This window comes from Acomys minous (assembly GCF_964271855.1).
Source record: "Acomys minous genome assembly, chromosome: 15".
Taxonomy (NCBI): Eukaryota; Metazoa; Chordata; class Mammalia; order Rodentia; family Muridae; genus Acomys; species Acomys minous.
In genome coordinates this window covers 35248105-35271814 of record NC_140497.1, presented here as the reverse complement: position 1 = coordinate 35271814, position 23710 = coordinate 35248105, and the positions used below count along the sequence as shown (strand labels likewise).

Here is a 23710-nt window from a genome sequence, read left to right as displayed (position 1 = left end):
CCGTAGGCACAGAGACGCTGCCTTTTGACTGCTTTTTGAATGGGTGGTGCTGAGGTGTGGGGTTTTGGGGCTGCAACTGGCCTGGTTGCCAGGCAGCAGAAAAGGAGTTAAGGTCCTTGAAGAAACCAGATCATACACAGATGCCTACTGTCTTCTCGGAATTCCTGAGCTTGGAATATTAGGTAGCCAAACAGACACCAGCTTCTCTTCCATCCCACTACTTCTCCCCATCAGCTTTACAGGCACTTCCTGTCATTGTATGAGCCCCGCCTACAGCGGGAAACCGGAAGCAGGTCTGCTGGTGCGGAGATTGGACACACCCTGCCTCTCTGTGGGACCACTCCAGGAGGAGACCCATCTGTATGAAGATAATTTTGCTCAATTCTTTCTGATGGTTGCTGCTGCTCACTGCTTTGGGCTGGGCAGGCCGTACTATTCCTGTTGGCAAATCAGGATGTTTACAGCCATAAGAGTATCAACATTTCCTGGCCTTGACTTCAATTTCCTCTTCCTGCCTTGTTAATATTCACCTCTCTTTCTGAAGGTCACATTTTACTTCCCTCCTGCCCACTCAGTGCTCAGTACTGCATTTTACAACTCAGAATAAAAAACTAAGGTAAATTTTAAGTTATGTAATTCTTTGTCTCCATCTCTGTCTCTTATCTGTCTTGAGAATCTGTCTGTCTCCTCTCTCTGTCTCGCCCCACCCCCCCCTCTCTCTCTCCCTCCCCCCCCCCCCTCTCTCTCTCTCTCTCTCACACACACACACACACACACACACACACACACACACACACACGGAAGCAGACTTACCTCTGCGTTCTCCTCATCACTGGGCACACTGTCTGTAGTTTCGCTTTCTGTACAGAAAGAAAAACAGAGATATTTATTTTTGTAGCTCAAGCTATTTTGAGGGCTCAGGAAGTTCTTAAAAACCTACACCAGCACTTCAGCAATAAGAAACTACACGCCACCTCTCCTATTTCGTAAGGTTAAGCACTTCCAAGTGGGACAACGGTGCATTTCACTTCCTGCTTGCTCCCCTAGGTAAAGTGAGCTTTGGAGCTGAGTGGAGAGGCTCACTTTCCAAGGCTATGCTGCCACAGTCTCTGCCTCCCAGGGTGGGTGCTGTCCCTGAGGCACCTCCTCCTCCCTGAAGCTCTGTCCACAATGTCACACACTCTCTTCTCCCATGCCAGTTGTCACAGGAAGTCTTGACTCTGTGAAAAATTTCCATGAAGTCTCCTTACACCATCTAATTATTAATAGCCTCCCTTGGATTTATAGGGATCTAGCATCTACTGAGGTTATAGCAGGTGGCCATATTGTAGATGCCCCGAGACCTTCACTCAGTGTTTACTGTCTTTGGGACTTGTCCTCTTCAGTGTGGGTAGGAGCTGTGGCCTGCTTTGGGCCAACAGAGCACAGCAACTATGTAACTATTAGATGAGCACGATTATGTCATTGTGTAAGATTTAACCTGTCTTTTGTGGATACTTTCCTGCTTGCTGGCCTTTGTGGGAAGGCCCAGACGGTAAATTTAACTTAAAGGAGTCTCTGTTCCACACTTGCAAGGACTTCTATACTGGCCAATGCTGCATGAGCCAGTGGCTCAACAGTTGACTCTCATAGGAGTTGCAGCACTAGGCGACACCTGATGACAGGTTAGCACGGCTCTGCTGCAAAGGACCCAGCTAAGCCACACCTGGGGTCCTAGCTCACAGAGACTGTGAGATGTGCATTGTGCTAAGCCATTATGTTTACGGTCAGACTGCCACGGAGCAACGGATAATTAATCTATTATAAACCTGATTGGACCTGCCAGACACAGAGACCAGTTCTAAACCACAGTGAGCTACAGTTACCTGCCACCTTCCGAAGAGGGTTAGATGCTGAGTAAGTGGGAGAGCATTTGGGTGTTGAAAAGGCCCAGCACAGAGCTGACACATGTGCCTGCATTGTAACTGCTACTTAACACTGAGTTTGTGCATTGGGCTGGAGCCAACAGTGTCAAATTCAATAACTGGTGATTACACATCATGTGTATATTAAGTTTTACAAATTAAAAAAAGACAGTAGTTTTTTTTTTCCTTCAGTGTTTACCACTATTGCAAAAGTTAATGCACAGAGGGTAAAGATCTAAAATACACAGACTCTTGCAGGTCATTTTGTCTGGGTCATTTACTGTACTGACAAGAGGTGGGCATTTGCAGAGAACTACGGCCTTTGCAAAGAAGCCTTTGTATACAGGTCTTGCTCATCCCTTACAAAGATCCTAAGTCAGAAAGCAGCTGCTGTCATCTGAAATTATGTCTCTAGGGCCTTCTACCCTGGATTCAATAGCTCTAGGCCAGCTAGTGCCTTTTCTACCATTCAGTGCACTGGCCCGCCACCAGGCTCTCCACACATAACAAATTAAAGAACGAATGGACAAACCGTACCCCAAGTGCATTCCTGAACCACACAACAAGCACGTGAGAGCCACAAGTCTCACCCAGGAACGTTTCTGCATGATTCTCAGCCACTGTTTCTCCAGGGACTTCAGGCAGGCCTGAGAGATTGCCATGGGCTGACCAAAACCCGAATCATAATGTTCCCCCCAAAACATGCCCATACAGGGGCCACCAGATGCTAGGAGTAAGCACTAGGTCTTAGCTGCCCATGATCTCAGCTATAGAGACAAACTGCCGATAGACACAAGAAAGAGTTTCAGGCAGAAGCAAACAAAGACCAGAAAGGGGCACGCCCCTTCAAACACACACACACACACACACACACACACACACACACACACACACACACACACACACACACACACAGCCTCCAGAGGAGGCAGGACAGGTACCCCCAAGAAGAAAAAAAACAAAAACAAAAAATGAGGAACAGAGATGTTAAGAACATTGCCAAGTCGTGGTCTGAGTCAGCAGAGGAGAGAAAACAAAACCGTGCTTCAGATGCCAGACTCCAAACACCACAGACTGCCTTCCTGCTGGCGAAACGGCAAGATCCCTTTTCTATTTTCACATCTAGCTTCGTTTGTGCTCTGAAGCCAAAGTTTCTCTTCCTTCCACGGGCATCAGGAGCCCTCTCCTCCTAATGGCTCTCCATAAATCCTAAAGGTCCTCCGCGCCTTTCCCCTCAAATAGAAGCAAACACACAGAGACACATCAGGCACGCTTTGGAGTGTCAAAGACAGAAGCTGTTGACACCAGCGGTCTAGAATCCCACAAGCCCAAGCCACAGATTTGAGAGGCTCTGGAGTCTGATGCCAGGTTTGAACAGACCTGAAAGGGGATAAGAACATTAATTTCCTGTAAGCCTTCATCTAGAGGAACAAAGCTAAGTAGAGGCACACATACCCTTGTGTTTTCGGCTGACACAAGTGCCGACTGGAAAGACTCATTTCTAAATTAAGGTCAACTGTCTTGATGTAGTCATGGGGCCCCTCCAGGTCAGGAATTAGGTGTAAGGGTTTGGATCTTAACTGCCTCCCAAAGGGTCAACTGTTGAAGACCTGGTCCCCAGATGATGGGATAGGTTGGGAACCTCACGAGGTAAGATCAGTGCCCTCACACCTACGCAGGGGGGTGCCGCTGGGTCCCCAGCTCCTCTCTGCCTTTCTTTCCCTTCCCAGCCACCTTGGGAAGCTATGTTCCCACCACATGCTGTGCTCATCCATCACACTCCCAACACAATGGCACCAAATAGCTCTGAACTGAAATCTCTGAAACCGAGCCACACCGTCGTTCGCTCTTTTAAAGCTGATTGCCTCGTGTGTTCTGTTACAGCAATGTGAAGTGTACTGAAGACACCAATACTGAACTCTGATTCTTTTTGAGAAAGTGGTCCTTGAGGGCCTTTACCCTAGGGAGATGCAGGTGCCTGGGGCTCCCATCTAAGGCTTGGCTTACAGGTGAATGGTGGTTTTGATAATTATTACTGAATAGCTGGCTCCAAGTCCTCATTCCTGGTCTCTTGGGTTTTTTTTGCTTTGTTTTGTTTTTAACTCCACCACAGCCATTTCCAGAATGACTTCTTACAGGACAAATGAGTTCACTATGGCTGAGGCTTCCAGATCGATGTGGCTGCCAAGATGTCAGTGTGGACTATGCCACTTCCACACTTTTTATTAGTCTGGATACTTTTCAAACGGACTTCCAATACAATGGGATAAAAACAGATGAAGTTCCTTTGCAAGAGTGGTCAGAATACACTGAAATATTTACATAGTAGTAGCAGGCACACGGATAATTGGTTTAACCTTTCTGGCCTGTTTTCCTACAAGTGGCTAAGAGGGAAGGCAGTAATTTAGACTGGGATCTGAAGACCTCGAGGGCTCTCCCGGAGTGGCAGCTCTCCAGTCATGCCACTTTAGCCCAGTTTTTAGCATCTGCCTGGAGAATACACATTGCTGAACCACCTCAAGAACATCATAGGGAAGGAGAGGGTATGTTTTATAGAACACGTTATTGTATTATGTGATATATTTTCTGGAAGGCTCTCATTTAAAAAAAATACACTTAGCATTGATTTCTTCCCATATAATTTTCTCAATTATGTTCACAGGAAGATGCAAGTGGTCACTCGGCGCCTCAAGTCAATGTCTTCTTGGTCTCCACGACAACGCGTTTTCGCCTCACTCACAACCTGCACATGGTTTCTGGAGGACCTGTGGTCGGATGCCTGCGCAACCTCAGCCTCCTGATTATATAACCAATGAAGTCTTATTATGCTTCCCAGTCAAATCTGTTTGCCACCTCCTTTCTTCTGAATTACCATCATGGTTATTATCTTTCACCAAACCACCAACAATCTTGTTAAATCCTAGACAGATGAGGTTTATGGCTGCATCACAATAAAGTGAAGGCTGGGATACAGGCCATTGGTGGAACACTCGTTCTAACGTGCCTGAAGCCTTGGGTTTTATCTTCAGCACTGCAAAAATGAATATGCAAACAAACAAACAAACAAACAAAAAGTGACTATGCCTTAATGCTTCTTCAGGCTGGGCTTTGAAACATACTTCTCCACTATGAAAATTTTACAATTGAAATAATTTTTTCTAATTACCTTAAACTTTCTGTTGCAAATACTTCCTTCCACCCAAAGACATTGTCTCAACTGACCCTGACAGTTAAATAATACATTAGAAGACGGATCTGGAAAGCTGGTTATATTTCAGTGATTACTAGAGGAAAAGAATATTCAACAACAGTCTCCAAATACAAAACACCATTTCCTGAACAGGTTAATGAAGGTGGTTGATGTTTGGATGAAGTACCCGCACAAAGGAACTCTGCTGTGGAAAACTACCAAATGGCCTAGAGTACTGAAAAACATAAAATTAAAAGGTGAGAGCAGAGAGCTACAGAATGTTATAAACTTCAGACTGGAAGACTTGAACCAGCCACGGTCAGTAACAGAGAACTTTCTAGCATGTCATCAATAGCATGTCGTCAAATCTAGAAAAGGACAGCAGTGAAACACTGGCTCTATCCAATAAACATCCTTTTACAAGACTCTGGAGAATTCTGACAATGAAAACGGTAAAGCGAACCAAATATAAGGCTGGCTGGAAAGCTGAGCTCTCACAGAAACTCATGCTGCCTGCCACCCGGGAGCTAAAACCTTTCCTTTTAAATCTATGCAAATGTCCCAGAACCGGGAATGAAATTTTCATTTCTCTCTACTCACATCAGCTGCTCTCAGAATGCCTCAGATAAAGCAAAATGCCACTGCTGACAGAAAAGGAAGAAGAAGAAAAGAAGAAGAAGAAGGCCTTTCCAGACCACCAAGGAAAACTCACACAACAGGCAAACCAGGCTACTTCAAGGCTCCACACCTCAAGCCGCACCTCTTGTTTAATAACAACAGCAGCTGGACAACTTAGAGAAAGCCATGAACTTAGCCTTATCTCCACACACATAAGCAAAATACCTTAGTGCTTATTGCTTCTGTTGTTTCTTCATAAACATTTGAGTCTACTACCTCTGATGGGTCCTTTGACAATCAAATGAGACTATAGCATGTGACCCTGTGTAGCACTGTAGTGTGAGTTTAAAAACAACAGCTACAAACAGATCTATGTGTGTCACTATTTTTTCATTCCTAGACTCACATTGCCCTTGGAGTCCTCATTCTTGAAGAGGAAAGAATAATATGTACTCTTTTGAAAAATTAAGCAATCCAATTCATTCAAATTCTTACAAGCATTTAGTATAATTCCCCAGAGCACAGTGAACATACAACAAATGATAGTTACTGAGCCCCAGCAAAGACCGAAAAGAGACAGACACATATAAGAGTTCGTCAAGCTATCTCTGATGACTGACTGACTGACGACAGCAGGTTGTTTGATAGATTACAGGATACCTGTCACTAAGGTTCATGCTCAATTTTTTTTTATGTTCCTAACACAAAGATAAGTTACAATGCATGCTAAGTAAAATAAGCTAGTTACAGAAGGTTAAAGACTGCAAGGTTCCACTCCCAAGTACCCACTGAGTAGAGAGAAAGTAGATGAGTGGATCTCAAGTTTTGAGTAGAGGAGTTCTTATTTAATGGGTATAGCAATTTAGGTTTAGAAGATGGAAGATTTCTGGAGAGAGATGTGGTGAAGATTACACAAATAGCAAGAATATAGTCAAAGCCATTGAACTGAGCACTTAACAAATGGGAAATATGTGTTAATGTATTTTACCACAACTCAAAAAATAAACTCAAAAAGAAAGATGGCTGTTAGGGAATATAAGGTTAATTTACCTGCTGATAATTTACAAAAGTTGATGTTGGGATGAACTCTGCCACATGAGTCTACGCTATCCTTGTGTGGCCTCCAAAGCATACAAATAGGCCTGGGGAGAAGGTGATCCATTCGCTAGAGCTGATTGGCCTTTCCCATGCCCAGACCTCTGGTTTTTATTTGTAATAGTTGCAAGCAATATGACTCAGAATTTAGATTTCCTAATTGTGACTGAGTTCCAAAAGCTTAAATGGAAGCAGGGTGTGGTGGCACATGCCTTTAATCCCAGCACTTGGGAGGCAGAGGCAGGTGGATCTCTGAATTCAAGACCAGCCTGGTCTACAAAGTAAGTCTAGGATAGCCAAGGCTACACAGAGAAACCCTGTCTCAGAAAAACAAACAAACAAACAGCTTAAATGGAAATGGTCATGGAGTAAAAAATGATGTAATGCTGGTGACAAAAGGAATTGTCATTTTCTCAGTCTCTTCCTTTCTTTAACTTAAATTTCTCAGTCTATTTCTAATCCTGTGACTCTGGACTAAATTCTGCAATGATGGGACCAATCTCCAGGAGAAGTAGAAATGACCTTAGTTACACTATATAACAAGACAGGAAGGCAAGAAAATGGGAAGAAAGGAAGGGAAGGAGGGAAGGAGAGAAAGGCAACACAAGGAGGGATGGAGGGAAGGACAGAGGGAGGGAAGGAAGAAGGGAGGGAGGGAGGGAGGGAAGATGTGGAAGTGGCAAATTGGCAAGTAAAGCTAATAAAATGGATTGGATCTAGCAATGACCTCAAGGCTAAAGGCTGAGTTCAAGTCCTGGCCAGAACATGTGCTGGCTGAGTGAGTAAAGGAATTCCATGAGTACCTGTTCTAACAGAAATGTCCAAGATGGCGTCAAGAACATAAGAGTAAGAATAATTCCACTACAGTAATTCCTAGTGCAGAACAGAGATCTCCTGTGGTGTGGTGAAATGGGATGATGCTAGACTTAGTGGTCTGGTCCCCATTCAGTCTCCAAGTCACCCTCCTGTCCCCTTACCTGCGTAGGAAGACACAGGAGAAATCTGTAGAGGGTAGAGCTCGCTCATGCTGACTGGCTGGTCATCACTCTCAGTGGTCACTTCCACAACTTGGCAAATGTCTGGCGGATTAGCGACAATCTCTTGATCTTCAATGCTGCTGTCCAGATGGGACTGTCCTACAACTTCAAAGGACAAGGAGACCATCATCCCTCAAAGCCTTCTTGACTTCATGATTACAGCACCCACTCTCAAACCAGGAAACCTGCCTCCGCTCAGGAAGGCTGCCAAGTAGGGTTCAGACTCTGGGCCTCCCTATGTCACTGGCTAGGAAGCTGAAAACCAAACTTGAGCTTTGAGTTAATGTCTCGGAGAAGTAGTCTGCAATGGCTTGACCCAGATGTGCCCCCAGTATGCCCATTGATGGTACATCCTGGGAACAATGTCCTGAGTCTTAAACTCAACCTGCTCACAGTCAGGTCCCCAGGCTACCTCTTGACCAAATCTCAGGCCAGATATCCTAATGCTCCAAACTCAACCTACTACTGTTCCCCTGATCTTATTCTGCAGGAAGCTCCTATGTTTATTATCAGAATTCTGAGGTCCAGACAGACATTGTCAAATCTTCATTAGAAGGCAAAGACCCAAAAATCCACCCACTGTGCCATTTCCAGCCACATGGAAAGGGGGAAGTTCTACTCATAGCTCTTCCTGATCTGAACGAAACCCACTGTCCAAAATATCAGAACAATGAAATGGTTCTCAGATTCTAACAAATGTTAATAATGCGCAAACACTGATAAAAGACTAATCTAAACAAGCTGACTCTGAAACTGCTTCTATCTTTTTTTTTTAATTAAAATATTTATTTTGGTGAAGAGAAAAAGTGACAGTAGGGTACTGTAGTGAGAATTTTGGTTTCTTTAAAGACCGAGTTATGTTATATGACTACATTTTTTATTTTAATCTCAGGTGTGGGATAAAAGGCTGCTTCACAGGAGCTGATTATGAGCCCCCTTGTGCTCTGGCAGGGGCGTGGTTTTGCCAGCTGCAGATAGTTTCTCCAAGTGTGTGATGTTTGGAATTCTGGGAACTTTTGAGAAGGTATGAATTCCAGAGCCTGGAGAGGGGCCGGGTGCATGCTCCAAGGAGGCTGCTGCTGGTTCCTGTTGCTGCGGTTTGCCAAGTGGTCATGAGCAAAGAGATGAGGAGAAGAAATTGGATATCCTGGTGATGAAGATGGACTTGCTCCAAGGAACTCAACACACCCCTAATCAGAAGGAAGTTGTCTAAGAAGGTCTACGCCCCCTTTCCCCTCTAACCTTTCTCCTGTCCTACCTAGTGTTTTGGGTTTGGAAGGGACTAGGGTAGAGTAAGAGTTCCAAGGGTCATAGATATAGAAAATCAATTAACCTCCACCAAAAGCATGCCTACAGGGCACCCAGACTCAACTGGTCCATCTACAACACACCACCTACACTAAAGGCTCAGGGAACATCACAGAAGAGAGGGCAGAAAGATTGTAAGAGCCAGAGGACCGAGTCGTCTTCTGTGAGATGGTTTCTTTTATATAAGGCAAAGAAGTTGTACCCATGAAATTGAAACAACATGGCTATCTAAACAAGACCTGAACAGGACAACAAGAACTGCCCTAACAGTATAAATGGAGAGGGGGGGGGAATCTTATGTGTCCCACCCACCTCTAGGTAACTAATGACTAGGTAATTAACAGAGGGAGAATCAGTCTTCTCACCAAACTGTCTGGATCTTTTACTCAGTTTCCTTCAGGCAACACCTTGTGAGTCCAATACCTCAACCACAAGAGTGACAATCCACTATCTTGTTCAGATTGTCTGATTTTTACCTGTATTCCTGGTGTGTGATGAGTGTACGGACCTCCTTGTAATTTTAACCACATACCAAGTTTCATGTACCGACCACCACAGCCAAACAACTGACTCCACTACTACAGGAGCCTCTCCAGCTCTGTAACCTTAGCTGTCCTTCCTCAGCACCCCCTCAATCACCTCCTGTCTTCTGTCCCTGGCAGTCATCAATCTAGTCCACTTTTCTGCAATTTTTGTCATTTCAAAGCTGTTACACAAGTAGGTTCATAGCAACCCACTGAGGTTGGCTTTTTTCACTTAGCATAACTCCCCAGCAAGCCACCGAGTTGTGTGTAGCCGCAGCTGGCTCTCTACTGCTGGTGTACATATTCCGATGTTTAACTGTTGTAGACCATATCCCATCTGTTTAGCTAGCCACTCACTGGAGGATGCTTCGGTGGATACCAGCCTTTGCCGAGTACAGACAAGGTCTCTGTGAACATTTGTGTTCAAGTTTTCCACAAACATGTTTCCATTTCTCTGGGATAAACTTCCAAGAGTGTAATTGCTGGCTCATATGGAAATTCCATGTTTAGCTCCATAAGAACCAGCCGAACTGTTTCCCAGGGAGGCTGCATATTCTACATTCTTGTCAGCAGTGCCAGAGTGATCTAATTTCTCTGCATCTTTGCCAGCATTTGGTGTTGTTAGAATTTTTATTTTGACTGTTCTTCTAGGTAAGTAATGATAGTGGACTAATTCCGACGTCTCTGATGCTATGTTCTAACTTTAAACAGAATTGACAGGATCTTGTTGGCAGCTGATTGGATAAAAAGTCACTGAAAATCAACTGCACTTAGTAAAAGAGAAGGAAGCAGTGTGCCAATACACTTTCCTAAGGCCCTCAAAGAATGAGGCCACCATAACCAACTTAAGCGCTGGGAGGCTGTGTTAACATGTCAGTCGTCAGAATGAAGCACACTTGTCTTGATACAGACAAAGGAACTGGGCCACAGAGAGGTGGGAAGACGTTTCCATGGGTTCAGTGTGGTCCTGCACAGCTCTCTATTCCTCTTCCTTTCCCATCCTTCTGCAAGTGTGAAATGCCCAGTTTTTGTCAGAAGAGGCCACACTCCAGTCCCCCCTGGAAGTTATCGACTTAACAGCTTTGGCTTCAGCCACTCGAAGCATCTCCTTGGCTGACCTATTATTTATAAGTTTTTAAACACCTTTGAAGGTTCATTTGACTATTAGGCATGTATGTATGCATATAAGCGTGAGTGTCCTCAGAAGCCAGAGGCTCCAGGCAGCTGTGAGCTGTGAGCTGCACAACCTGGGTGCTGGGAACTGAACTCAGACCCTGTGCAAGAGCAGCGCACGCTCTTAACCACTGGGCCATCCCTCCGGTCTCGGTATTTTTTTAAACAATTATATCTTCTGGGCATGGTGGTACATACTTTTAATCCCAGCACTTGAGAGGTAGACACAGGAAGATCTCTGAGTTCTAGGCCAGCTGATCTATAGCATTAGTTCCAGGGCATATATAGCGAGACCTTGTCATAGACACATATGCTTGCATGTGAGTGTGTGTGTGTGTGTGTGTGTGTGTGTGTGTGTGTGTGTGTGTATGTATGTATGTGTGTATGTGTGTATGTATGCATTTGTATGTATGTGTGTATGTGTGCATTTGTATGTATGTGTATGTATTTGTATGTATGTGTGTATGTATATGTATTTGTGTATATATACATTTGTATATGTGCGTGTGTGTTGTATGTATGTGTGTATGTGTATGTGCAGAAGGGACAATGGAAACAGGGTCCTACAGTGACTTTATCTAAAACAAAGCCTCTTTCATCTCAGTGCTCCAAAGCTCCTTTGTACTGTCATTTCAGCAGGGACAGAAGCTGGCTAAGGACTGTAGACAATGGCGCAGCTCAGGTACTTTCACATCTGTCCTTTTGTTCTGCCCAAGAGTTCTTTCTCTCTGTTCTTTTCCTCACAATGCCCAGCTTAGTTACTCAACCAGCCCAGACGGGTGGAGCACCTGCTTGGCACAGGTGCCCTATCTGGTCCTGGCAGGGGCAGAGACGGTGCAGCGGGGACAAGGAACAGGTGTGTAAGAAGTCTAGAGGGCAACAGGCCAGCACATAGCCATGCAGGGAGGAAGTGGAAGACAGAGAAAGACTGAAAGAGGAAAAGCAAGGGATGAAATCAGAAGGAGATCCAAGTTGACGAAGTATTTTTTTTCCAGCTAGAGAATCAAATGCTTCAGCAAGATAGGACTAGAGGGAAGATCAGCGATGGGCACTGCCCAGATGGCCCTGTTTTCTAGCACCTTCCCAAACCTGACCCACAGAGTCACCAACCTTCCCCTAAGCACCTCCCAGACCCTGTAGTTGGAGCTCAAGACCAAACCATGGGACCTTGCAGCACATTTTGATTTTCTGCCTCCATTCCTAGTTCACTCGATGCCTCCTTATTTAACCCTTTATTTGTGTACGCCATATCTCCTGAGAGCTGAAAAAGGCCGTCAGCACTTCCTGTACTCCACCATGGCCCGTGATCGTGGCTGACGCCAGCCCACAGCTCAACGGACTTCAGAACCGAATAAGCGAAGGGATCCAGGCCCAGTGAGTTCCAGGAATGTATGCGCAGTTCATAAGATCTTGCAAATATGGGGCATGACAGTTAATGCTTTTTAGCAAATGTCAAGACTTGTAGTAAGTGGGCTAGCTTTAACTTTGCAAGTGAAAAAGACGCGAGGGACTATATTGCTATGAAAAGTTAGGGCTGAAAGGCTCTGGGCCGATGAAGACATTCTATCTTGAATATGATGCTGGTTATTACAACTGAATGCATTTGTCTAAACATAGAGAACTGTGGGGCTGGGGATCTAACTCCGTGGCAGAATGCTGAATTATACACCTAAAAGGAGTTAACTTTGTCTCTTCTTTCATTTAACATACACAACTTGAGAGAAGACACAGACAGGCAGCTTTGTTTAAATTATGAGTGGATCACCCGGACATGGTAGTACATGCCTTTAATCCCAGCACTCGGGAGTTCGAGGCCAGCCTGGTCTACAAAGCGAGTCCAGGACGGCCAAGGCTACACAGAGAAACCCTGTCTCAAAAAACAAAACAAAACAAAAAAAACCAAAAGAGTTATGAGTGGATCCTGAACACCAGTGACTAGGACAGACAGCTAAGATTTTGTCTTCTGGGGCTAAGAACTAGATGCCCGGTCTATACAATTATCATCTCGGAGGTCAAAGTTCCCTCCTAGGGCTGTGCTATTTTGAGAAGGCAAGTTACTCCATCCACACCCTGGTTAGAGCCCTTTGGAAGCATCCCAACCCTCAAGTGCAGGCCCTCCACAGCAACAGGGAAACCCCGAAGCCTGCGGAGCTCTGTGTGTGAGCAGGACTGTGAAGGGAGCTGCTGTCACTTGTCTGTCTCTAGGGCACGAGAATGAGTAACCTAACTGAAAAGCAACAATAAAATCCAACTTTCTGAGCATACCCTTTGAAAAGCCTCCCAACCCTATAAGGGCAGCACACTGCGCTATGACCTCATCTTTGACAGAATATGAGAAAAGAAAACTAATCAGGCAAAGGCCAGCCAACTAGTTACATGAGAGAACCAAGGAATTAAAGTCAGTTTTACTTTGACTCCAAATTCCAAGTCCTTGGTGGCATGGGCTCCCTAAGTAGAAGCAGCTCATGACATTTAAACCGAGCTACTCTCATACCCTGAAACCTTCCAGATCTCACCTTAATGAATCGTTGGACCCGCGACCAACAGTGAAATTTCTTCTCAACAGCTTCCTGTTTGGTGCCAGAAATTCTCAGCTGGGTCAGTAGGCAAACAGTCCACCAAACTCTTTTCAGCTCAGTAAGGCCAGCCCCTCGTGCAAGGTCACCCTCGGGAACGTAACTCTGAGTCCGGTTGATGAGAACCACAGCAATTTTATTCATAGCCGGTTATCAATGGATGGACTGGTCTGACCGCTTAAAAGACCATACTTGCTTTATTAACAATTGCTGAGTTGGTGCGAGGCCCCACCTGAGAATGGGGCTTGCTCTCAGGCTTTAGACAAAGTTGGAAACAGAAAGGCCCTTGAGGGGGGCTGGGCCTATCACTTTACAGTTTAAAATGCTGAAACGCTGGGGTGAGGTAAATTGCCAGGGTTACCTGGTAGCTACAGGGCCAAGCAATGAACTTACTGGCTGTGCATTAAAAAACAAACAAACAAACAAACAAACAAAAAACAAAAAAACAAAAAACCTGGACAATCGGCATCTCACTATAGGCAGAAACATATCCTTAGGTGGTTTGAGGATTGAAACCGCTAATACCGCACCCTGTTGACCCAGCATACAGTGAAACCCTTTTCCTACTCAAATGCATGTTTATTTGATTTTGGGGATATAATCATCCTATTTCCTCTCTAAACACAGAATGACCAACTGTACTTTGTATTTGATCCTCACAAGTGTATAGAATCGCTATTATTGGTTTCATTTTATAGAATATTGTACTTGTCCATTTTACAGATAATAAAGCATATTGTTTCCAATTCACATATACACTGTGGGGCGGTCTGGATAAAGATGGCCCCCCGCAGCCCCATAGGGAGTGGCACTATGAGGAGGTGTGGCCTTCTTGGAGTAGGCGTGGCTTACTGGAGGAAGTGTGTCACCGGGTGGGCGGGGGTGGGGTGGGGTTCATTGCAGTTTCTGATGCTCAAGCCAGGCCCAGGGTCTCTCTCCCCGCCCCCCTCTCCCTGCTGCCTGCGGATCTAGATATAGAACACTCAGCTCCCTCTCCAGCACCATGCCTGCCCGCATGCTGCCATGCTTCCTGCCTGGTGGCCACGGACTGAACCTCTGAACTGTAAGCCAGCCCCAGTTAAATGTTTTCCTTTGTAAGAGTTGCTGTGGTCATGGTGTCTCCTCACAGCAATGGAAACTAAGACACACCGTGTCTCAGATTTTAAGAGGTATGAATCAAAACCTCTAAAAGTAGGTCTAGCATCCAAGTCTTTTGTTTGTTTTTATTTTTTGAGACAAGAGTTTCTCTGTGTAGCCTTGGCTGTCCTGGACTCACTTTGTAGACCAGGCTGGCCTCGAACTCACAGCGATCCGCCTGCCTCTGCCTCCCGAGGACTAGGATTAAAGGCGTGCGCCACCACTGCCCGGCTAGCATCCAAGTCTTAACAGCTAATCTAGGGCTCATCTCTATCAAATACAGCATTCATTCACCTCTATAGCGTAACAGCCACCACTAAGCTTGGGGAGAAAGAGTCATAATAGGGTTAGGAACGTAAGGCTGTGGCCGAGTCCTGGCACGGTCAGCTGTCTGGGCTACCTAGCATTAGGGCTGTTATCTGGACTGTAGTAGCATTAGGCTACTGCTACCTCAACTAGTTGAGACAAGTGTAGGAAGAAGCAGGCGTTTAGCTGGTGCAGAGGGGACCGGGCAAAAATGGAGGACACAGAGCACGCATCACAGGCCTCTGTGTGAAGCAGAGCTCAGAGGGTTCCCGGTAAAACTCGCAAGAGGTTAATCAGCATCTCAGGGGTCAATGATCTGGAAGCAGAAACCTGAACACAGTGTGCTAAGCTGGCAGGACCTAGTCCGGGATCAGCTGCCCGGTCCTCAGTTCTCCTGCCAGCCTCCTCCTCCTCCTCCTCCTCCTCCTCCTCCTCCTCCTCCTCCTCCTCCTCCTCGACAGCTCACCACACACTGTTAGATTTCTTGGGCTGGCTCAAGGTCAAACTCAGGTCTGAACAAGGACAGGAAGTGCAAGACGCTGAGAAGACTCCGGTTTGTTTTGCGTTGGAGGCAATGGTGACATGGTAGTCCGGGCCTTTTCAAAAATCACTGTTAACTGAGGGATGAGTAGGGAGAGGGGAGAAGACTGGGGGCGGAGCCCAGAGGAGAAGCAAAGTGTGACTAGAAACTGTCAGAAACAGAAGAAGTTGGAGCAGAGGACGTGCGGACGAGGGGGCGGGGCAGAGCCTGATAGTTAATTATCAACAGGTGCAGGTGGGTAAGAACGAGAGGAGGAGAGAGAACTTCATGGATTTCTTAAGCACCTTAAAAAAAAAAACTCTGTGAGTCTAGAAAAACAACAGCCAAATTCTACCACCTATGGCTCCTGAATAGCAACTAGCAACCATCCTGCTTGTGTGACCCAGCTGGGGGAGGGGGGGGCGGCCGGAGCTGCCAAAGAAAAATAACAACATATCCACATATCGTATTTTTCTTTGTATCCTGATGATAGCTGGGTTTTGAGACTTGGCTTTTTTTAAAAAAGCTACTTAAGGCTTAAGTTGTATAACACAGTGTTGGCGTATTTGTCCAGGATTCACTCTCCAGCAACTCAGAAATAGAAAAGCTTGAGCTTTGCTTTACATAAAGTTAACTGAATTGGAAGAAATTGTGAGAAAGGACAGTCCCCCAAGGTGTGTTCTGAGTAGCTAATATTAAGACTAAGTACATCACTTCCTAGTTGTCCTATGTCAGTCACTTTATGTTGCTTTATGTCCATCAAAGTGTTGAATTTGAATAGTGTCCCTTGTTTCTGGTGATCTTTGCCTTGGTGAAGGGTGGGGTTCCCTCTTTTACAATGGGGCTGTAAAGCAGTTGCCTCAGAGTCGCACACCTGCAAGCTTCAGCAGGCTGGCCTGCAGATCCTTTCTGTACAAATCAGCAGAAGTTCTGTTACCTAGGGCAGGAGGCCAGCTGGACACTGTCAGAACAACTGAACAAGTGGCTGGCTTCTTCCACGTCCTACACACAGAAGCCACCACATACCCAGGCAACCCTGACAAGAATGAAAGAATACCAGGGCTAATCTCCACCAAACTCAGTGATTTTGGGCTAACAAGCCTCTAGACTGCGTGTAAAATGGTGCAATGTTATATAACCCATTTCAGCTCCCAGTTTTCATACATTCACCAACACAGGATGCAAACACCTTGTAGCTTTCTTGTCGGGGCCCAAATACAAAACTGAAATGCAAGCCAGGTCTAGAAGCAAGTCAGTGGGAAGTGAGAGGTGGTGTTATTTATAAAGAAAAATTCAAGGTAAAGAGACAGAGTATCTCAGAAGCCACTGTAGCCACGAATCTAGACTGCTGTGTTTCTCACCCCTATCCACAAGCCTCAAAGACCAAGGTGGCTAATAAGAAATACACGGGAGGCTGTAGGCAAAAGCTCCTGGGGTTTAAAGTTGAGACAGTAACACGGTGAACAGCGGCACTGATTAGCCGTCTATTGAAATACATGATGGCGCTATTTCCTTCCATTCACTTATTTTCTAAGAGCAACCAGCTAAACAGAAAGATGTCTTCAGACTCATTTTGCTGCCATTTATTATTAATGTACTATTAAGTCTCTTGAGTATTAACTATTAACTTCCTGGTCACCATTTAAGAGAATCATTAACCCAGTGGGGTGACTGTCTCAGGAATCCTGTCCAACATCTTTGTCCTGGAAGAGAGTACTTGCTCAGCCTTATACCAGCTCCAGGCAGCACCAGCCAGGCAATAGGGCAAAGAAGGGTCAGAAAAGCTACACACTGCAGACTCCACCAAAATGACAAAAAAGAAAGAAAACAAAAGAAAGGAAAACAAGGTAGATCCGAAGGACACAATGCTAAGTGAAATAAGTCAGGCGCTTGAAAAACAGTACTGCCTGGCCTCAGCACAAGTTGAAATAAATTCTGATCTCATCAGAAAAAGAGAGAAGGGAGGAAATCACTGGAGGGTCCTGGGGCAGGGAACGGAAAGGGAAACTGCTGATCTAGGGCACAGAGCATGTTTAAAGTTGAAGACTGGCTTTTACAGGTCTTTATAGCACTGCATGCTGTCAGTGATGGTAATGCCACACTGTGTGCTTCCAAATGACTGGAAGAATTGATGGTTTGTGTGCTTTTTTTTTTTTTAAACAAAACAAAAAACTCCTAATGCCACACACACACAAAAAAAAATGTTGACGAGGTGCATCCTTTATATAGTCATAATTATTACTTGCCAACTAAAAGTAAGTAAGTAGCCACTGTATAACCTTAGCTTTGGTCTGGCAGATCATTTGGGGCTTACTTCACCTAATAAATGAAGGGAAATTCCAGAACCATCCAACACATTCAAAATGAGCTAAGTCTTAAGAAGTTGAGCCAGGAGTTTGGGGGAAATTTTTTAAGGGCTCCCAGAGTTCTATGTAAATTCGCCAGGCTTGCCCGCTAAGTGGTACCCCACAGGGAAAGGCAGGAAAGGAGACACTTCCAGGGAAGAGGGGACAGGAGTCAGGAAATAGGGGGATACCTCCAAAATAGGGGTGAATCTCCAAACTCAAGGGGAATGATGGGTAAGACAGTTTCCGGCTGTGGCCCCCTGTCAGTCAGTGTTCGGCTAAGAATTCAGACAGAAAGCTCGGCTCCATATGTCTTTGCTGGCTCTTTCAGGTTCTTAGTAACATCAGAAGCCCAGATAGAAGCAAAGTTTTATGGACCAAAAGGCAGCCCTGGGCCACGGAAGCCTCAACTCTGGATCCTGTGTGCAGATGCAAGCCAAGCTCCCTGCGAGGCCTCCCCAGAGACTGATCATCCTTAGCGTCTCAGCAGGATTTTGCTATGATGTAATTCATGACTTGTCACCCACTTGCCTGAAACTCTTAAAGCACAGTGCTTGCTTTGTGGACGTTATTGTCCATATGTTGCTTCAGTGTAGAAATAATGTTACTAGATTTATTTTTATTTATGTGTTTGTGTTTGTGTCTGTCTATCTGCCGTGCATATGGGTGCATGTTTGCGGGTACCCACAGAGGCCAGAAGAGAATGTCAGATTCCATGGAGCTGGAGTTACAGACAGTTGTGAGCTGCCCAACCCTGGCGCTAGGAACCAGACTCTGGTCCTGTGGAATCTCAGCAAGACTATTAACTGCTGAGCCAACTTTCCAGCCCCACCCCACCTCATCCCAATTTTAAACACCCAGCCCAATAATTTGAATAAAACACAACTTTCTTACCATGATCTACAATATCTCCATGACAACATTTCCTGACTACTTGTATTAGTCAGAGTTGCCTAGAAGAATAGAACTTATAGAATTTATTTACACACACACACACAGAGACATATATATAATAGAAATTAAATACATATATGTTCTGTATGTGGTTTATTATTTATTATATATGTGATTTGTTATAGTGGCAGATGGCTGTGGTCCAGCTAGTACAACGAAAGCTGATTAACAACAGAAAGTCTAAGAATCTAGTAGCTGTTTGGCCCACAAGGCTGGATGTCCTCAGTATACACCGTAACACTGAAGAAGCGGGCTCTAATGCCAGGGAAGGAATGGACTGACCAGCAAGAGTGAAGGCAAGCAGGCAAAGAGAAATAAGTTTCTTCTCAGACCAAAAGTGGGTCTTACCACTTCAAATGAGTTAAGAAAAGATCCTCACAGGTCTACCCAGCCACTTGGGTCTTAGCTGATTACAGATAGAGCCAAGTTGGCAATCCAGGAAGAACCATCACAAGTCTACCCTTCATCAACTTGACACACAATGCTACTCCCTAGTGTCATGCTTAATTTCTAAATGAAAACAATAACTAGGTCATAATTATGTCTAACATGACTATCACACATACAATCTCAAATGCATTATATATTTAACATATATATGTTATGATATATGTATATAAATATAATTGAGATAACTTAACATCATAATTATGTCTACATGATATAATTATCCCTTATACAACCACAAACACAGAATCTAAAAACACTTGGGAGGGGAAAATATGATAAAAATATATTTAAATTTATAAATTGTTCTAATAACAAAAATATAATAAAAAGAAATTTTACTAAGAAGAGATAAAATAAATTTATATAGTGTCTAAAACAAAAAGTAAATAATATTTTGTTTTAGAAATAAAATGTTAAATATTAGTAGAAAGTAAGCATTTATGTACTAAAGTATTTTCTAAAAAAAAAAAAATAACAATAGGTGGAAATGTGCCTTGATGGACATTCATTCTTTTGGTATCTCAAAACTTGAATAGGGTAACTCATATTCTCTCTGCCCGGCCCTCTCTTTCTCTTGATTTTTCTAGACAGGATTTCTCTGTGTAGCTCTGGCTGTCCTGGAACTCACTCTATAGACTAGACTGGCCTCGAATTTAAAGATCTGCCTGCCTCTGCTTCCTGAGTCCTGGGATCAAAGGGGTGTGCCACCACAGCCCGGTGCACTGATATTCTCTTAATTGATGTTAAATTACATGGCAAAGAAATCATGGAAAGAAAACACAAATATCTATACAAATACATTCTTAGTGAAAGATGACAAAAACACTCATGTCAACTATAACCCTCATTTCTGCAACTGGTCACATGGCCTTAGCTGGTATTTATAACTACCTTTTCTCTACTACCCATTCTGTATTTCCTTTACCTTCAGCAAGCACCTCAGGAGGTCTTGGCTCTCTTCCTGGAGGAGTGACCCATACCTTCATTCCTGAAGAGTCTGTGCCCTCTGTCACCTTACTGGATTAGGCTGTTATAGTTTCCCACTGACTTTAACTACAGGACATGGTGGCACAAAGAGACACCCTAAAGGATCTCCTGCACTGCAGACATCATCTTTCTCACTTCCACTTCCATTTCTGCATAATCATCTCCCTCTCCTAGCACTGTTACTCCTTTCTTAGCCTTGGCTTAAGGGCATCAGAAGCAAGCAGAAGGAAGCCCGAGCTTCCAGTTCAATGGGGTGTTTGTTTCATCTTCTGGCAGGAGTGCTCTCCCCTCTGCAACCCAAATTTCTAGGCCAGCAGAACTCAAGGTCATGGGAACAGGAGCCAGAAATGTCCCTAATGGGTCACGGGTCAGATGGTGTGTTGAACAACTGCAGTTTCCATCCCTTGATTCCCGGACCTGTGAATCCTGGCTATGGGAAAAACAGTACCACATGTTATACACTAATTCAAAGCCTACTTTGGGGAACCCTGCCCAGCCCTTCAGCTGCTGTCACCCAATTAGTGCTGTAACTGTGTCTTTTAAAAGGTCATTCCAGTGCTGAGCAGTGGTGGTGCAGCCTTTAATCTCAGCACTAGGGAGTCAGAGGCAGGTGGATCTCTGTGAGTTCAAGGCCAGCCTGGTCTACAGAGCGAGTTCCAGGACAGCCAAGGCTACACAGAGAAACCCTGTCTCAACAAAACAAAACAAAAACAAAAACAAAAACAAAAAAAAAAGGCCATTCCATCTTTCTATCAGGCCAGCTGCTTCAGAGTGATGGTAGGACATGGTAAGAGCAGCGGGCCACAATTGTGGTTCCACTATGGCACTTCTCTGGCTTTGAAGCAAGTTCCTTAGTCAGTAGGGATCTTGTGTGGAACACCATGACAGTGGATAAGTAAGGCATTCTATAAATACACAGATGGTAGTTCCAGCAGTAGCATTACATGCAGGAAAGGCGAATCCACAACACGAGTAAGTATCTACTCCAGTAAGAACTAAGTGTTATTTTTCCCACAGAGGAAGTGGTCCAATGTAGTCAGCCTGCCATCAGGTCCTGGCTGGTCACCCTAGGGAAGGGTGCCATATCTGGGGTTCTTCGTTGGCTTCTGCTGTAGTCACATTGGGCACTTCTGACTGCAGTCAGGTCAAACCTGTTGAGTGGATGTCCATGTTGTCAAGCCCATGCATAACCTCCACCTCTGCCACCATGGCCACTTTATTCATGGGCCCATTGAGGAATGACAGGGATGGCTGGTGAAAGGGTCTGGCTGTCCACAGAATGGGTCATCCAAGTACTTGATGACTGAAATCTTCCTCTGCTGAAGTCATCTTTTGATGAGCATTTGCTTGAGACTCATCAAACAAATGGAGAGGGCTAGCCATATAATTCTTCCCCACGTGTCTTTCTCACCAATTTCCATGCATCTGACCATCCAGCAAATCCATTGCCTGCAGCCCAGGAATCAGTGAACAATCACATATCTGGTCATTTCTCCTTCCAAACAAACTGTATGACCGTGTGTACTGCCCGAAGTTCTGCCCACTGTGAAGATATCCCTTCACTGATGGCTTTCAGGGTTGTCCCAGAAAGGAGTGGTAATGCATCAGCTGCCCATTTCATGGTGATGGCTCTATAACCTGCAGAGCCATCAGCAAATGATGCCCTGGTCTTCTCTTCCTTACTCAGTTGATCATCAGACATATCCACGACACTATGCATGCTTGGCGGCAGACGGCATTGTAAAGGGAGCAGAAACCGTAAGGATTTGGGCAACTTCTTAATGTAAACTGTTTGTGCCTTCAGGGCTGCTCTGGCCTAGTCACATATACACCACTTCAATTTGATAATATGGATTTCCACTCTATACATCCTACTTTAGGACTTGGTGGGTCAGATAACACACAGCTCATGATGGGCGGTCCAGGTTGCTGAGTAAATTTGTGGCCCATTGTCAAACATCCAGTTTCCACCAAGGACCAACAGCAGGCCAAGAGCTCTCTTCTCAGAGGGAGAATAGCTGTCTGCAGATGACCTGCTCCCAAACCCCAAAGGTCTCTTCTGTGACTCAACTACAAGGGTCTTCCAAAGGCTCCAAACAGCATCCCTACCAACCACTGAAACCTCAAGTACCACCAAGTCTACTGGATCATATGGTTTGAGTGGTAGAGCAGCCAACAGAGCAGCCTGCTTCTGTTGAAGAGCCCACTCCTGTTCCAGGCCTCACTCGAAGCTAGCCACTTTCCCAGTCACTTGGAATCTGGGCTGGAGTAACGCACCCACGTGAAGAATGGACTGACTTCAAAATCCAAACAGGCCCACCATATGTCACATTTAGTGCTTCTTCCTTGGTGATGGGAGGGACCAAGGACACTAACTTATCATTCCCCTAAGAAGGAATATCTTTGTATGACACATACCGTGGGACTCGTAAAAATTTCCCTGGTGTAGAAAGCCCTAGAATTTTTTGTTGGATTTATTTATTTGGTTGGAATGTGTTACCAACAAGTATAAAATGGGTGCTGCATCTTTTTTTTTTTTTACTTCTTTTTTTTTCCTTTTTTAATTAATTTATTCTTGTTACATCTCAATGGTTATTCCCATCCCTTGTATCCTCCCATTCTTCTCTCACTCCCATTTTCCCCTTATTCCCCTCCCCTATGACTGTTCCTGAGGGGGATTACCTCCCCCTGTATATGTTCATAGGGTATCAAGTCTCTTCTTGGTAACCTGCTGTCCTTCCTCTGAGTGCCACCAGGTCTCCCCCTCCAGGGGACATGGTCAAAGGTGAGGCACCAGAGTACGTGAGAAAGTCATACCCCACTCTCCACTCAACTGTGGAGAATGTTCGAATCATTGGCTAGATCTGGGTAGGGGTTTAAAGTTTTACGGCCTGTATTGTCCTTGGCTGGTGCCTTAGTTTGAACAGGACCCCTGGGCCCAAATCTGCCTATCATAATGGCCTACTTGTAGGTTTCTAGGACCCTCTGGATCCTTCTACTTTGCCATTCTCCCATGCTTCTCTCATCTAGAGTCCCAATAGAATGTCCTCCCCTCTGTCTCAGTTTCCTGGTAAGTGAAGGCTTTCGTGGGACATGCCCCTTGGGCTAATATGCAGATATAAGTGAGTATATACCATTTGAGTCTTTCTGCTTCTGGGTTAACTCACTCATTATGATCATTTCTAGCTCAATCCATTTATCCACAAATTTCGGGAATTCCTTGTTTTTAATAGCTGAATAGTATTCCATAGTGTACCACAGTTTCTTTATCCATTCTTCTACTGATGGACACTTAGGCTGTTTCCATGTTCTGGCTATTATGAATAAGGCTGCTATGAACATGGTTGAGCAAATTTTCTTGTTGTGTGCTGGAACATCTTCTGGGTATATTCCAAGGAGTGGAATAGCTGGGTCTTGAGGAAGCCCTATTCCCATTTTTCTGAGATAGCACCAGATAGATTTCCAAAGTGGCTGTACTAGTTGGCATTCCCACCAGCAATGAAGGAGTGTTCCTCTCTCTCCACATCCTCACCAGCATGTGGTGTTGCTTGAATTTTTGATCTTAGCCATTCTGATGAGTATAAGA

General features: G+C 44.8%; 1 protein-coding gene across 3 annotated transcripts in view; it reads right to left on the bottom strand.

Annotated features, from left to right (window-relative positions):
* The window catches only part of IRF2 (interferon regulatory factor 2), a 109099-nt gene that overhangs the window by 1089 nt on the left and 84300 nt on the right, over positions 1-23710 (bottom strand). For all 3 annotated transcript variants that reach the window (XM_084758967.1, XM_084758968.1, XM_084758966.1), the window contains exons 7-8: positions 7785-7949; positions 814-860 (exon numbers count right to left, since the gene is read on the bottom strand). In XM_084758967.1, coding sequence (XP_084615093.1) covers positions 814-860; positions 7785-7949 — 212 coding nt within the window. The remainder of the gene's footprint in view (positions 1-813; positions 861-7784; positions 7950-23710) is intronic.